At 51.3% G+C, this 16,124-nt stretch overlaps 1 protein-coding gene across 1 annotated transcript; it reads left to right on the top strand.

The window, feature by feature from the left end:
- Window positions 1-9,573: 9,573 nt before the first annotated feature.
- Window positions 9,574-15,571, top strand: PHOX2A (paired like homeobox 2A). Its single transcript, XM_048493084.1, has 3 exons — window positions 9,574-9,721; window positions 10,974-11,161; window positions 14,426-15,571. Exons 1-3 carry the CDS (start codon window positions 9,574-9,576, stop codon window positions 14,864-14,866), a joined length of 777 nt encoding a protein of 258 aa, XP_048349041.1. The 3' UTR covers window positions 14,867-15,571.
- The last annotated feature ends 553 nt before the right edge of the window (window positions 15,572-16,124 follow it).

The raw sequence follows: 16,124 nt of genomic DNA, 5'->3' as shown, positions 1-16,124 counted from the left end.
GGTCCACCTCGTGAAGAATCCAGTAGTTCCTCTGGAGGGCCAACAGCAGGCCATAGAGCCGTGGTGGCAAACCTTTGGCACTCCAGATGTTATGGACTACAATTCCCATCAGCCTCTGCCAGCATGGCCAATTGGCCATGCTGGCAGGGGCTGATAAGGAAACCCAGTCTAACATCTGTAAGGTTACCGCCACCACTAGAAGGCTGAGGCCTTCATAAGAACATCAGCAAAGCCCTGCTGGATCTGACCTTTGAGAGTCCATCTAGTCCAGCATCCTGTCTCACTCAGAGGTCCACCAGTTCCTCTGGAGGGCCAAAAGCAGGGGTTAGAGACTAGGATTTCCTGGTGGTGCCTCCTGGCTCTGGCATTCAGATGTGGACTATCACTGAACATGAAAGTTAGGAACATAAAAAAGAGCCCTGAAGGATCAGACCAACGTTCCACAGTCCAGTATCTTCACACAGGGGCAAGCTAGTTCCTCTGGAGGGCCAACAGCATAAGAACACGGGCCCTGCTGGAACACTAGCCCATCATCCTGTGTCTTCTAGCCCAACCAGTTCCTCTGGAGCAGGGGTCTTCAAACTATGGCCCTCCAGATGTTCATAGACTACAATTCCCACGAGCTCTACCATTTGGCCATGCTGGCAGGGGCTGATGGGAGTGGCCAGTGAGCATCTATGGAGACCCATAATTCACTGGAGGAGAACCCACCAACAGGGCCCCGTAGAAATCGAGGCCTTCCCCAATAAGAACTGGACCAGACCAGTGAGGGCTCAAGGCATCCAGTATCCTGTCTCACCCAGTGGTCAACCGCTTCCTCTGTTATGGTCTGATCATGTCACGTAAACACACTCATATGAGCCCATTAGCCCCGAGTCAAGAGGACTTCTGTTGCCCTCTCCACTGGAACTTTGGGCCTCTATTCTTTGAATCTGGTGGCTGTCACCCACACTAAGGCCTCAGTACCAACACCTAGCACCTGCTGAATGGAACCAAAAGCAGAAAGAAACAGGGAAGCGTTTGTGGGGTGGGATGCTCAACATTGCAATTTGGAAACACTAGACAAGGAATTGCCTCCCAACAATGAGAAGATCTACTGTTGGCCACTGTTGCTGGAGCAAAGCTGGATTTAATTATTATGAGCCCTTAGAACAAGAACTAGCCTGCTGGATTCAGACCAGTCCATCTAGTCCAAAATCCTCTACTGCACCATGGTGGCCAGCCAGGTGCCTTTGGGAGCTCACATGCAGGAGGTGAAAGCAATGGCCTTCTGCGGCTGTTGCTCCCGAGCACCTGGACTGTTAAGCCTTTGGCAGCTAGGAGCCCGCTGGTGGTGGCGGGCAGCAAGCTGATGGGATCGGTGGACTCTGTAGGACTGGTTGGTGGCCACAGTTTGAAAGCATACACTGTTGAGATAAATCAGAACAAAACAAATATTGCAGGCGGTCAAGATGAAGTTGAGGTTGCCGGACAAGGTGGTTTTGTATACACATCTGAACCAGACCACCCAGAGATGTATCTAATGTGGGACAGCCGGGGGTAGTGCAGCCCCTTGAGAGGAGAACGCCTTCACCTGGCCCCCCTCCCTGCCAAGAACTCCACTCTGCCCTATACAAGTCCAGCTTTAAACTGGGATTTCCACCTCCATAGTCAACATAGATTTCCACAGAGCCAGCATGGTGTAGAGCAGGTGCGCTCTTATCTGGAGGAACCGGGTTTGATTCCCAGCTCTGCGCCCAGGCTGTGGAGGCTATCTAGGAGAACCAGTTAGCATTGCACACTCCCACATGCCAGCTGGTGACCTTGGGCTAGTCACAGCTACCGAGGAGCTCTCTCAGCCCCACCCGCCTCACAGGGTGTTTGTTATGAGGTGGGGAGGGCAAGGAGATTGTAAGCCCCTTTGAGTCTCCATGTAGGAGAGAAAGGGGGGATATACATCTAAACTGTTCTCTTCTTCAAAACACAGTTTGAAGCTGGAAATGGCCTGGCTGGCACAGCATTGAATTGTGGGATAGGTCTGACAGGTTCCAGCCTTATACTGCTAGATCCACTTTTAGCAGCAGTGGCGTAGGAGGTTAAGCACTCATGTATCTAATCTGGAGGAACTGGGTTTGATTCCCAGCTCTGCCCATGAGGGGGGGGGGGGGGGGCGGGGGAAGAAGGCAGGGGCGGAGTGCTGAGCTTGTGTAACCTCAGCTTGTGAGTTCTGTGGGGCAGTACTTGGAATGAGTTGCAACAACAATTTTTAAACAACAATATGGTTTACTTCTCTTTACAATTAACATTAAACATCAACATTTAACGTTACAATTCAAGGTCCTGTTCAGGTTGCATTTCAAGTCCTTCTATTTACAGTCTACTGATATTGCCAAGTCCAATTTCTTCTTGCAAGTTGGCTGGCTCCTGAAGACTCCAAGGGCTTGATGAACAGGTTGCAACATGATGAAGGTTTCCAGGAGAACTCTCACCCATTACAACCACAAAAGAAAACCCTGAAACAATAAACTCCAACATTTACAACATAGCAAAACAACAACTACCTTCCCAGTAGTTCCCAACAATATTGAAATTACCTTAACAAGGTGTTAAGGGCTTATAGAAATCAAGGTCCAAGTCTGGTAGCCTTGTTCTTCTGCAAAAGAGCTCTTGCAGCCTCTCTGCTGCTCCGAGTCTCCACCCCCTTACTGGGTCAACCCATTCTGGGCCAACCCATTCTGGGCATGGGGGTTACACTTGCATAAGAGACCCTGGAGAAAGAAAGCCCCAGAGCCCTTCGGGGGAGGGGCGGTATATAAAACCAATTATAAACAAACAAACAAACAAACAAACAAATAAATAAATAAATAAATAAATTTATGTATGTGCCGGGCAGCACAATGAAGCACCGTTATTGGGGGGGGGGAGCACAACTCCTTTTACCGCCTGTTGACTGCATTTGAATGTGGAGGTTCTTTTTTTTTTTAATAAATTTTATTAAAGTTTCAGGTAGTATATTTACAATGAGCAATCTGTATAGTTTACATTGGTAAAAACGTACAAAAGACCAACTGAAGGACAAACCAGGACCAATCAGACAAAACATAATGGATCAACATAAAAGACTAACAGCGGTCTCTTTGACCTAGCTATTAGTCTCCAGAGTGGGTGTATACCCACCCTTCTATATTCTCTTTCCAAAATCCTAGTAAGTAGACTTCTTCACCTATAATCAGTCAAAAAAAATTGACAAAAAGAAAAAATTTACATTCTGATAACGATAGCTAACTTTAGAGTTGATACATTCTAATTCTGCTTGCGTTTAAATATCTATTTACCTCCTTATCTATAATTGTAACATATTATAAAATATTTTTCTATTGTAAGGGTGGGGGGGAAGTACAGTGTTTCCCTGAAAATAAGACCGTGTCTTATATTAATTTTTGCTCCCAAAGATGCGCTGTGTCTTATTTTCAGGGGATGTCTTATTTTTCTGTGTTCTGTTCGTCGGGCATGCTTCCAAACAAAAACTTTGCTACGTCTTACTTTCGGGGGATGCCTTATATTTCATACTTCAGCAAAACCTCTACTACGTCTTATTTTCAGGGGATGTCTTATATTCGGGGAAACAGGGTATATATGTGTGTAGGTTCTTTTTAGTCACCGTGAGCAGCCACTGCTCCACAAAGCTGTCTGGAGCCATTTCTGCTTGCGGCCATCGCTGTGTCCTCCGGCAGCAAACGCCACCTTTTTCATCGCTCTTTGCACAGTGAAGTAGTTGGGGCGTTGTGGGGTTTCCGGGCTGTATGGCCGTGTTCCAGTAGCCTTTTCTCCAGCTGTCTCATCTGCACCTGGCAGGCATCTTCAGAGAAAATGCAACTGGAACACGGCCATACAGCCCGGAAACCCCACAACGCCCCCATGATTCCGGCCCTGAAAGCCTCTCACAGTCCAGTGAAGGAGTTCTTTTTGTCCACCCTGAATTGGCCTCACGGGATGCCCTGGAGTTCCAGTAGCACTATTACCGCGCACTGATACGTGGGTGTAGTCACCTGAGGTTGCATATTGGGTTAAGCCATTTAAGTGTATTATCTTCAGACCGCATCACCCCATATGTCCCTACACGGCCTCTTTGTTCAGTGGAGGCCAATTTACTGGTGGTTTCTGGCCCCTCGATGATGCGGCTGGCCTCCACGCGGGCCAGGGCCTTTACAGCTCTGGCCCCGGCCTGGTGGAACACTCTCCCTCCAGCTGTCCGGGCCCTGCGGGATCTCGGTGAATTCTGCAGGGCCTGTAAGACAGAGCTGTTCCGCCAGGCCTTTGGAGGGACCAGCCGCTGATGGTGCCCCCCCTTTTCTTGGCTCTTACATCTGGGCCTTGTATCATCTGATGGGACTCGCTGTTCCTCCCTTTGGGAAAGGATTTAATAATAGGTCGCCGGGCGCCACTCATACTTATAATTATTAGTATTATACTTAGTCTTTCGCTGCTTTTATAGGTTTTAACTAATTTATGATTGTTTCATGACTGTATTTTTATCATATGCTGTACACCACCCGGAGCCCTTCGGGGATAGGGCGGTATAAAAGCCCAAAGTATAAATAAATAAAGCCAAACTGGGAGCAAAATTTCACAAAGTCGACCCTTGCTGCATTAGTCAAAATATCTTTTGATTTTCTGGTTAAGGAAAAATACCACGGGCAGTTCTCTGTGTCCAGCCAAATACAGGTTGTTGTTGTTGTTGTTGTTGAATTCCAGTACTTTGAGAGAGGGGGGGAAACGGCTTCCCATCAGCTCCCTTCACCCCCATGCATACATTTATAAACAATCATTTGCAGCGAGCACAGCCAGGGGCCTCTTGTCTTAGGTGTGTGTTTGGGGGTGGGGGGATATTTTTTTCCTTTGGTGCCCTTTAAAATATTGCTGCTGCAGGCGTCTGGATCACCGGGGCCGTGATGCGGGCAAGCCCACGCCTCTCCTGGCCTTGGAGGTCGGCAGTAGAGGCCCTGATCCAAATCTCAGTTCCAAGAGCACGTGCATCTCTGCAGTCCGGGAGTGCAAAGGCCAAGGCCTGGCTCTCGGGGCAAGTTTTTGAATTACGAGTCCTGCAAAAAAACATATGACCAGGCCTTATGCTCAGTCAGATCCGTGGTCCATCAAAGCCAGTATTGCCTGCTCGGACTGGCAGCCGCTCTCCAAAGACTCTGGGAGAGCTCTTCCGCATCACGCCCTGCCACGTCTTTTTTAACTGAAGATGCCCTCCTGCATGACAAACAGGCGCTCTTCCACTGAACCACGGTCCCTTTCCCCGGTTCTCTCCCTTTGTGGCGTAGTGGCGTAGGAGGTGAAGAGCTCGTGTATCTAATCTGGAGGAACCGGGTTTGATTCCCCGCTCTGCCGCCTGAGCTGTGGAGGCTTCTCTGGGGAGTTCAAATTAGCCTGTGCACTCCCACACACGCCAGCTGGGTGACCTTGGGCTAGTCACAGCTTCTCGGAGCTCTCTCAGCCCCACCCACCTCACGGGGTGTTTGTTGTGAGGGGGGAAGGGCAAGGAGATTGTCAGCCCCTTTGAGTCTCCTGCAGGAGAGAAAGGGGGGATATAAATCTAAACTGTTCTCTTCTTCGAAGCACAGTTTGAAGCTATGGCCAGGCTGGCTCAGCATTGAATTGTGGGATAGGTCTGGCAAGGTTCAGCCTTATACTGCTAGATCCATTTCTAGCAGCAGTGGCGTAGGAGGTTAAGAGCTTGTGTATCTAATCTGGAGGAACCGGGTTTGATTCCCCGCTCTGCCGCCTGAGCTGTGGAGGCTTCTCTGGGGAATTCCGATTAGCCTGGGCACTCCCACACACGCCAGCTGGGTGACCTTGGGCTAGTCACAGCTTCTCGGAGCTCTCTCAGCCCCACCCACCTCACAGGGTGTTTGTTGTGAGGGCGGAAGGGCAAGGAGATTGTCAGCCCCTTTGAGCCTCCTGCAGGAGAGAAAGGGGGAGGATATAAATCCAAACTCCTCCTCTTCTCTTCTTCCCTTTGTGTGCCTCTGTCCACTGGAGTCGGGACTGCAGATGGTTTGCTCTGGATATGTTGTCTCTTGCCAGCGGGAGGGAAGGGGGGAGGGTCTCTTAAGAACTGGGTTCATCACTGCCTAGATCAAAACACCTTGATCCGGACATCTTTCTAGTTACGTCCAAATGGTTGCTATCAACAGCACTGGACTTTCAAAGGCTTTCGCGGCTGGAATCACTGGGGTGTTGTGGGGTTTGCAGGCTGTACGGCCGTGTCCCAGTAGCATTTTTTCCTGACGTTTCACCCGCCACAGATGCAGGCGAAACGTCGGGAAAAAATGCTACTGGGACACGGCCATGCAGCCTGCAAACCCCACAACACCCCCGCACTGGACTAGTTCTAAAATGTTGGCGAGGCTGGTTGAAGGCTCTGCCCGGTCATGTTCTTAGTGAGAAAAGGAGTGATCTCAGCTCCATCGGTGGTTGACGAAACACTCCTAACAGTGTCTGTCGTATGTCAAAGGCTTGTCCAAGGTTACAGGATTGATTCTGCTGAAGAGCTCTGCGTGACTCTGAAAGGTTGCATATTTCGTCAGAAACAGGCATAATTTTCTCCATTAACTGATATACCAGGGAGCAGGGGGACTTTAAAATGAGCTGAGAGACAGCTGGCAGGTTGTTGGTGGAAGATTTGGGATGAATCAGACTGAGCGTGTCAGAGAGAGCGCGTTGGTGGGCCCATGAGGCAGGCCGTGATGCTGGCGAAGGCCGTTTTTTCCTCTGCTCCAACTGCATCCGCTGAATCTTGCTCACCTTACAGCGATTTGTGACTTTGTGACATCTCAGTCAACCCAACAGAGCAGGGGTGTCAAACTCACAGCCCTCCAGATGTTTATGAACTACAATTCCCATCAGTCCCTCCCAACATGAGCATTGGATATACTGGCAAGGGCTGATGAGAATTATTATTATTATTATTATTATTATTATTATTATTATTATCATTATTATTATTATTATTATTATTATTATTATTATTATTATTATTATTTATTCAATTTCTATACCGCCCGATCCCCAAAGGGCTCCGGGCGGTGAACAACATAATATATAAACAATAAAAAGGAGCAAATCCAGTAAAATACAAACATAGGCTCCGTCAATAAAACATCTTAAAATACATAAAAACAGCGGCTAACAATTAGCAAATTAAACAAAAGGCGTCCAGGCTCAATTTAAAAACTCACCCCAAGAAGGGGGGGACGGCGAACCCCTCAATATGAGGAGCTCTGTTGTACCAGTGCCAAAGCAGGAACAGTGGGGGGGCACCATATCAGCGGCTGGACACTCCAAAGGCCCGGTGGAGTGCCACAGTCTTACAGGCCCTGCGGAACTCACCAAGGTCCCGCAGGGTGGACAGTTGGTGGGGAGGGTGTTCCACCAGGCCGGAGACCCAGCGCTGTGAAAGATCCTGGCCGATGGTGAGGCCAGCCGCATCGACCGAGGGGCCGGGGACCACCAGCCAATTGGCCTCTGCCGAACACCGAGGCCTACTAGGGACATCTGGGGTGATGCGGTCCCGAAGATGCGAGGGTCCCAGGCAGCGTAATGCCTTGAAGGTCAGAATCCACCGCTTGAAGATGATTTGGAATTCCAGCGAGGGAGCTAATGCAGCTGAAGCAACGCACAGGCTGGATATGCTCTCTAAAGGCGCCTCCTGTGAGCAGGCGCGCAGCTGCATTTTGGACCAGCTTTAGTTTCCGAATCAAACGCAAGGGAAGGCCCGCGTAGAGCGAGTTACAATAGTCTAGCCTGGAGGTGACCGTTGCATGGATCACGGTGGCTAGGTCCGTTTGGGAGTTCATGAACATCTGGAGGGCCGCAAGTTTGACACCTGTGCGACAGAGGATCTTTTTGGTCATGGTGCCAAAATTACAGAACTCCCCATCCAAGAATACACATCTGTCCTCTTCTCTTGTCGTCTCCCAGCAGAGGCTGAAGGCATATTGAAGACAAATTGTCTCCAGGATGCCCCCAGGCTCCGGTGTCCTTGACCCCACCCATGTCACCATGGACATGAGCAAGGTCTAGGGTGCCCCCTCCCTCCCCCTGGGCTTTCCCTTTGCTGGCTGGAGCTCCCGGCTGCAGCACAAATTCTCGCTGACGACCCCTCCGGGCGGGCCAGCTTGGGACTGCAGTCCCGGCCTCAGAGACCTGCTTTTATAAGCACTGAGTCCAGGGGTGGGGCTTGGGAAGCAGGAAGGAGTGGGCTGGGAGCCCAGCCGGGAGTGGGAAGAAAGGGAGGAGGGAATCCAGGGTGGGGTTGAGTGCACTTGGAGGCAGCAGGAAGTCCTTTTCTGAAGACCAGGAAGTCCAGCAGGCCACGAGACCAGGAAGTCCTGCTGAGACCAGGACATATGGGGCGCATCGTTTTTGCGTTCCAGGACTGACGGGGCCGGCGGGGCCGAGTGCGAGGCATCGCGAAAATATTAACGAGGAGCAGCAGGACTTCCTGGTCTCGTGGCGGACAATTTTGCGCCCCCCCCACGTGACCAGAAGAGTGGTGCCCTAGGGGTACCCCTTGTCCCTAGGTAGATACGCCACTGATTATCTGACTGCAATTCCACGGTCATTCAGCCGCTGACAAACGAGGGCATTGCTTTGTTTACCAAGGCCAATAAATACATAGGATCAAATACAAATTGCTTTGTTTACCAAGGCCAATAAATACATAGGATCAAATACAATAAATACATAGGATCAAAGCCAGTCCGCCTAAGTTTTTGAATTACCTTACTGCACCAGGCTGGATAAGGTGCTGCAGTCAAAAACTGAGATAACTTCCAAGCTCTGCTCACGGCCTGAGTTCGATCCCAACGGAAGTTATCTCAATTGGGGGAAGGGAGGGGGGCAGTACTGTTTTGTAAACATTGCACCATTTTGAACAATTAACTTCTCTGCTTCCCATGATACTCTTGCAGGCCCCATCCCGGTGTATTCCACATCTCTTTCTCCCCTTTCATGGTTCCACCCCCTCCTACAGAGGAATTGAAGTTCTCTTCCTGAGCTTTTAAAGACCAAATTGGGTTCCAGAGTAGAGGATTTGTGTGTGGGGCGGGGAAGAGAATCCACTCAGGTTAAGGACGCAGGCTGATCACAGCAGCAAGCATTGAATTCCTTTAGGGCCCAGGTGTCAAACTCGCGGCCCTCCAGATGTTATGGACTACAGTTCCCATCATCCCCTGCCAGCATGATGGTTGCAGGGGATGATGGGAACTGTAGTCCATAATATCTGGAGGGTCGTGAGTCTGACACCTAGAAAGCAGCTGTGTGTGGCCCCTATTCTTGAAAGAGTGTGGCAGGGTTTGGATGGGGGGGAGCCCAGGCTAGTCCAACCAAGGAGCGGTTGCCAGGTTGTGCTTTTCAGAAAACTGGGGGAGACTCTATGGGGAAGAGGGGACCAGAAATGACGTCTTGCACATCTGCCAGCCCCTGAGCTGCAGCTTCCCAGCGCTCCTGGGAGAGGGGGCCTGACCCCTGTGCAGAGTGGATGCCAACAGCCCGGGACGACGCTCCTCAGGGCGCCGCCTTCGCATGAGACCGCAGGGGGAGGTTGTGGGCGACTCCGCTAATGTCCCAAGCCTCTTGGAGCTGGCAGCCCCTTTGGACAATGGAGCCGAGAGCCTAGGGCGGCCTTTCCCAGGCGCCGCCTTCGCACGAGGCCGCACATCGAGGTTGCAGAGTGTGGGAGCCTCTTTGGAGCAAAAGCCCCTTTGCCGAGTGGCGCCCAGAGTCTGAGATGCGCTTGTAGTTCACACATTTGGCCACCGGAGGGCAGCAGCAGCGTCCCCAGCAGTTCCCCTGCGCAAAGAGTCTCGGACATTCTACAACCTCGACGTGCGGCCTCATGCGAAGGCGGCGCCTAGGAAAGGCCGTCCTAGGCTCTCGGCTCCATTTTCCCACTGGGCTGCCAGGTCCAAGAGGCTCGAGAAGTCAGCGGAGGCCCCCCCCCCCCATAACATCCACCTGCGGTCTCGTCATTCACTATGGGCTATATAAGGTCATTCACATCTCCCCTCTGCAAACATGGGGATAAGCGCTTGTAGTTTACGACTTTGGCCACTGGAGTACACGTTATACGTTATAACGGGTATACACGTTATAACGTATATACACGTTATACGTTATAACGGAGTACACGTTATAACGATAGTCATGGCCGTTATAACGATCGTTATAACGATGGTTGTTGTAACGATCGTTATAACGGCCATGACTACCGTTATAACGTGTACTCCGGTGGCCAAAGTTGTAAACTACAAGCGCTTATCCCCGTGTTTGCAGAGGGGAGATGTGAATGTGACCTCATAAGACCGCAGGTGGATATTATTGGGGGGGGGGGGATTCCGCTGACTTCCCGAGCCTCTTTGACCCGAGAGCCTAGGACTGCCTTCCCCAGGCTCTGGGGATGCTGCTGCTGCTGCTGCTGCTGCTGCCCTCTGGTGGCCAAAGGCTTCAACATCTGTCCTTTCCAGATGTCTTTCTTGCAAAACTCTCATCCCTGCCCTATGAGGAGAGACTTAAGGAGCTGGGGATGTTCAGTTTGCTGAAGAGAAGGTTAAGAGGTTTAGATATTTGAAGGGATGTCATGTTGGGGAGGGAGCAAGCTTGTTTTCTGTGGCTCCAGAGACTAGGACCAGGAGTCATGGGTTCAAGGCGCAAGAAAAGAGATTCCATCTAAACATCAGGAAGAACTGGCTGTTCGACAGTGGAATTCACTGCCTCGGAGTGTGGTGGAGTCTCCTTCTTTGGAGGTTTTTAAAGAGAGGCTGGATGGCCATCTGTCAGGAGTGCTTTGATTGTGTGTTCCTGCATGGCAGGGGGTTGGACTGGATGGCCCTTTGGGGTCTCTTCCAACTCTAGGATTCTATGAAAACACCCCTTTAATTTCCACTTCTAAACCAAGCCCTCTCCTCTCTTTGAATCCCAACTAGTTCCCTACAAATTCTTCTCGGACCCGTCCACCATCAATGAGAAACGGAAGCAGCGGAGGATCCGGACAACGTTCACCAGCTCACAGCTGAAAGAGCTGGAGAGAGTGTTTGCCGAAACTCACTACCCGGACATCTACACCAGAGAAGAGCTGGCTCTCAAAATCGACCTCACTGAAGCCAGAGTGCAGGTAACTAAAAGAATAGCGAGAACATGAGGGCAGGTTTGTGAGCGAGTAAGAGAGATCCCCACCTGTCCTAGTTAAGGTTCTCTTCCTTGAAATGTGTAGGTAGGCCTGCTGCTAGTGTAACCTCTTTCTGTGGGTTCTGTGGGGCAGGACTTGGAAGGAGTTGCAAAGAACTAAATTTAAACAAAACAGTCTACTTCTCTTAACAAATAACACTTTTAAAACATTTAAGAAGAAGAAGAGAAGAGTTTGGATTTATATCCCCCCTTTCTCTCCTGTAGGAGACTCAAAGGGGCTGACAATCTCCTTGCCCTTCCCCCCTCACAACAGACACCCTGTGAGGTAGGTGGGGCTGAGAGAGCTCCGAGAAGCTGTGACTAGCCCAAGGTCACCCAGCTGGCGTGTGTGGGAGTGCCCAGGCCAATCTGAATTCCCCAGATGAGCCTCCACAGCTCAGGCGGCAGAGCTGGGAATCAGACCCGGTTCCTCCAGATTAGATACACGAGCTCTTAACCTCCTACGCCACAGTTTGCATTTTCAAGTCCTTATATTTACAGTCTACTGATATTGCCCAGTCCAATTCTTCTTTGCTGGTGGTTGGTTTTGAAGGCTTCCGAGGCTGGGTGAACGGGATTCAAGATGATGAAGTTTCCCAGAAAACTATCACCATTTACATACACAAAAAAACCCTGACAAAATAAACTCCAACATTTACAACATAGCAAAAATAAACAACTACCTTCCCAGTAGTTCCCAACAACATTGCAGTTACCTTAACAAGGTGTTAAGGGCTTATACCAGGGGTCTTCAAACTATGGCCCTCCAGATGTTCATGGACTACAATTCCCATCAACCCCTGCCAGCATGGCCAAATGGTAGGGCTCATGGGAACTGTAGTCTATGAACATCTGGAGGGCCATTGTTTGAAGACCCCTGGCTTATACAAACCAAGGTCCGAGTCTGGTAGCCTCGTCTCCTCCAAACTACATGGGCTCTGCAGCCTTCTGCTGCTTTGAGTCTCCACCCCTTTCTGGGTCAACCCATTCTGAGCATGGGGGTTACACTAGCCAACTCTCTTGCATTTCCCAGATGAAAATGGGAATGTGCCCATAAGAACATCAGAAGAGCTCTGTGAGGGTCCATATCTGGTCCAGCGTCCAGTCTCACACAGTGGTCAACCAGTTTATCTGGAGGTCCAACAACAGGGTAGAGAAGTCAAGGCCTTCCACTGATAGGAACCTCAGAAGAGCCCTGGTGGATCAGACCCGTGAAGGTCCATCTAGTCCAGCATCCTGTCCCACACAGTGGCCAACCAATTTCTCTGGAGGTCCAATGACAGAGCGTAGAGGTCAAGGCCTTCCCCTTATAAGAACCTAAGAAGAGCCCTGCTGGATCAGACCAGTTACGTAGGGTCCACCCTCACAAAGGGGCAGTTGGGGGACCACCCTGAGTGGACAGGGACTGTTGGGCGTTTTCTCCTGCCCCTCTGTGCATCTTCCTCTCTCCCCTTTGGCTCTTTTTCCATTCGGCCTTCTCACGATATTTATTGCACGTGCCCAGACCACAATTCACGAACAGCCGTATGAGGGTACGTTGGCTTGGGGCATGGGTGTCAAACTCACGGCCCTCCAGATGTGATGGACTACACTTCCCATCATCCACTGTCAGCATGATGCTGGCAGGGGGTGATGGGAACTGTAGTCCATAACATCTGGAGGGCCGCGAGTTTGACACCTGTGGCTTGGGGCATATTTTTATTTATTTATACCCTGCTTTTCTCTGCAGTGGGGATCCACAGCAGTTTAGTCCAGTGGTGGGATCCAAAAATTTTAGTAACAGGTTCCCATGGTGGTGGGATTCAAACTGTGGCATAGCGCCAATGGGGCTGGGCGGGGCATGATGGGGGTGTGGCCGGGCATTCCGGGGGTGGGGCATTCCTGGGCAGGGCTGTGGCAAGGACGCAGCCGCTGCGCCGGTCCTTGGGCGGGAAAAGAATGCACGCAGGTGCAGGCTGCCACGCACGCCGGTGCACCTCCTGCTAGACTGCTTCAAGTTCTGCGCGCTACTGCTGAGAGGAGGGGCGTAACTAAGGCCAAAATCACGTGGCAAAATCACCAGTTAGTAACCCTCTCTCGGCACACACAAATAATGAGTAACCTACTCTCGGGACCCTGTGAGAACCTGCTGGATCCCACCTCTGGTTTAATCCATTCTCTCCTCCATTTTTATCTTCACCACAACCCTATGAGGTAGGTTAGTCTGAGAGAGGGGGGGCTGGCCCAAAGTCACTCAGGGAACTTCCAGTGAACTTCCATAGAAATTTGAGGCTGGGCTTTCCATTTCCTGATCTGGCATTCATAACCGCTACATACCACATTGATATGACACACATAATAAATATTTATTAATTGAAATATGTTCCTCCCACTTTTCCTTGTAGCTGACATTATTTTCTGTCGCTACTGATGAAATACCCAGTTCAGATCTATAACCATCAGTTTGTTATCTATTAGGCACTGGAGTTTTATTGTTTTTAATATTTGTATTGCTATTTTTAATTATTTAATCAACCTAGAAACACGACTAGAAGGAACCTCAAAGGTCCTCTAGTGAATACCGCTGCCCCTGCTCCCCCAGTGACCCCTTCATCATATCCAGAGGAAAGTAAAACATCTCCCAGATCCTTGACTTCAGCACATCTGTATAAATTGTCAGAGTATCCTCCAGAGGTGTCTGGAGACAACTCCTTCTCCGAGCGCCCCCACGCCCCCCCATGCTCTGTGGCAGGGGCTCAAAGGCATGGCCAAAAGCTGGCCTGCAGGGAGGTGTGGGCAGGACTTGGTGGTGTGTGCCCAGGGACATGGGTGTCACCATGTCCCTATAGGCTAAGGTGACCAGATCGTCACCTTTGTAAACTGGGACGGGCAGGTAGGCGGGAAACGGGAGCGCCCCAGAAGGCAGTGCTCCTGCGTCCGCGTGCGTGGGAGGCTGCCGCACTGCCTTGCGCCCCAGAAGGCAGTGCGGCAGCCTTCCAAAAACCAGGACAGTTCAAAAAACCCGCGGGACGCGGGACAAATTGTTTTAAGGCGGGACTGTCCCGCCAAAAGCGGGACGTCTGGTCACCTTACTGTAGGCCGTACGCCTCTGATATCCTCCCTGTTTACCGTTCAGGGTGGCTCATGAGACCTTGTTGTACAAATCAACGGTGGCCTCCTAGTTTGCATCCTCAACGTACACCCGTCTCCTTTCCCTCTCCCTTTGCCCCAGGTTTGGTTCCAGAACCGCCGCGCCAAGTTCCGCAAGCAAGAGCGAGCGGCGAACTCCAAAGGGCAGAACTCCGGCAACGGGGGCGCCTCGTCCGGCAAAAAGCCCGACCCCCGCTCGTCCTCCGAAGACGACGAGTCCAAGGAATCCAACTGCAGCCCTACGCCCGACAGCACCGCCTCTCTGCCCACCACCGGCAACTTGAACAGTCCCGGCGGCAGCCTGAGCCCGAGCCCTGGCAGCGGGCAAGGCCTGGGGCCGAGCCACGCCAGCCAGGCCCTGAAGGCTCCCCTCTGGCCCGGCGTGACCACCAGCAACGGGCCCACCAACACGGCCGACCTGCTGAAGGCCTGGCAGCCGGCCGAAGCCATGCCGGGACCTTTCTCCGGCGTCCTTTCCTCTTTCCACAGGAAACCAAACCCCCTGAAGGCAAACCTCTTCTAACTCCCCTGCTCCGCCGTTTGCCAATTCCGTTAGGTGTCCCACAAAGGATTCCCCCCTTCCGTGACTGGTAGCGTCCACATGGCGGGGGGCCGTGGCCCTCCCTGAAGGAACAACACGACCTCGCGGGAACCGCAGCCGCTGTCTTCTTCATGTGTGTAGTCATTTCTAGGCCACCGACCGTCTCGAACTTCCCGAACCTGCCTCATCTCCTCACACACAACTCCACGGGGGTCTCGTCAGGGGCTGGGCCTGTTTATCGCATCTCCCGTTCATCAGTCTGCGTGGAAGAATCTCCCTCGCACCGTGGCCACTCGCCAATTCCCCATCCCGAATCACCTTCCTGGGTGGCGAGAGCAAGAAGTTGATTCTCCCGTAACGCCGTTTTGCTTCTGTTGCCTTTGGACCCCTGTTTGTTTTGAATTGGGTGGGAAGACATAAATCCCAAGAAGCCTCTCGGCTTGCCACCGCGTTGAACAATGGTGTTTTGTGGTCTCGTTGGAAGAAGTTCTTCGTCCCATTAATGTCTGTGTTGCCGTGATGCCGGAGAAAGAAAAGGAGAATAAATTCATCCCCCAAAGGGCGGCTGTCCCTCAATCCGCTTACGACATTCCGCACCGATTCCAACCCCGTTCTCCAGTCAAGAAGAAGAAGAAGAAGAGTTTGGATTTATATCCCCCCTTTCTCTCCTGCAGGAGACTCAAAGGGGCTGACAATCTCCTTGCCCTTCCCCCCCTCACAACAAACCCCCTGTGAGGTAGGTGGGGCTGAGAGAGCTCCGAGAAGCTGTGACTAGCCCCAGGTCACCCAGCTGGCGTGTGTGGGAGTGCACAGGCTAATCTGAATTCCCCAGATAAGCCGCCACAGCTCAGGCGGCAGAGCGGGGAATCAAACCCGGTTCCTCCAGATTAGACACACGAGCTCTTAACCTTCTACGCCACTGCTGCTCAAGGTAGTGGCCATAAAGGAAGACCTATTGAAAACGCCAGATTCCCACATGGCAGTTGATATACGATTAAATGGACAAGAGGGCGTTGATGGGGGCAAGTGAAATTGACCTCTCCTGTGGCCAACAAGAATTGTGGGTCAATTGGCTGACCCAACGGATGAGAGAACATGACGGAGACCAGAAATATTGGCCTTTACGCTCCCCAAATGTTATGGAGGACCCAAACTTCCTTGCTTGTCTTTCCTCTTCTCCCTCGGAGATTCCAAGCCTTCTTTTTTTTTGCCTTATCAAACCTTGGCTTACACAGGATTA

The sequence above is a fragment of the Sphaerodactylus townsendi genome, linkage group LG04 (genome assembly GCF_021028975.2).
Source record: "Sphaerodactylus townsendi isolate TG3544 linkage group LG04, MPM_Stown_v2.3, whole genome shotgun sequence".
NCBI classification, from domain to species: Eukaryota; Metazoa; Chordata; class Lepidosauria; order Squamata; family Sphaerodactylidae; genus Sphaerodactylus; species Sphaerodactylus townsendi.
This window is presented reverse-complemented; position numbering and strand designations above follow the sequence as displayed.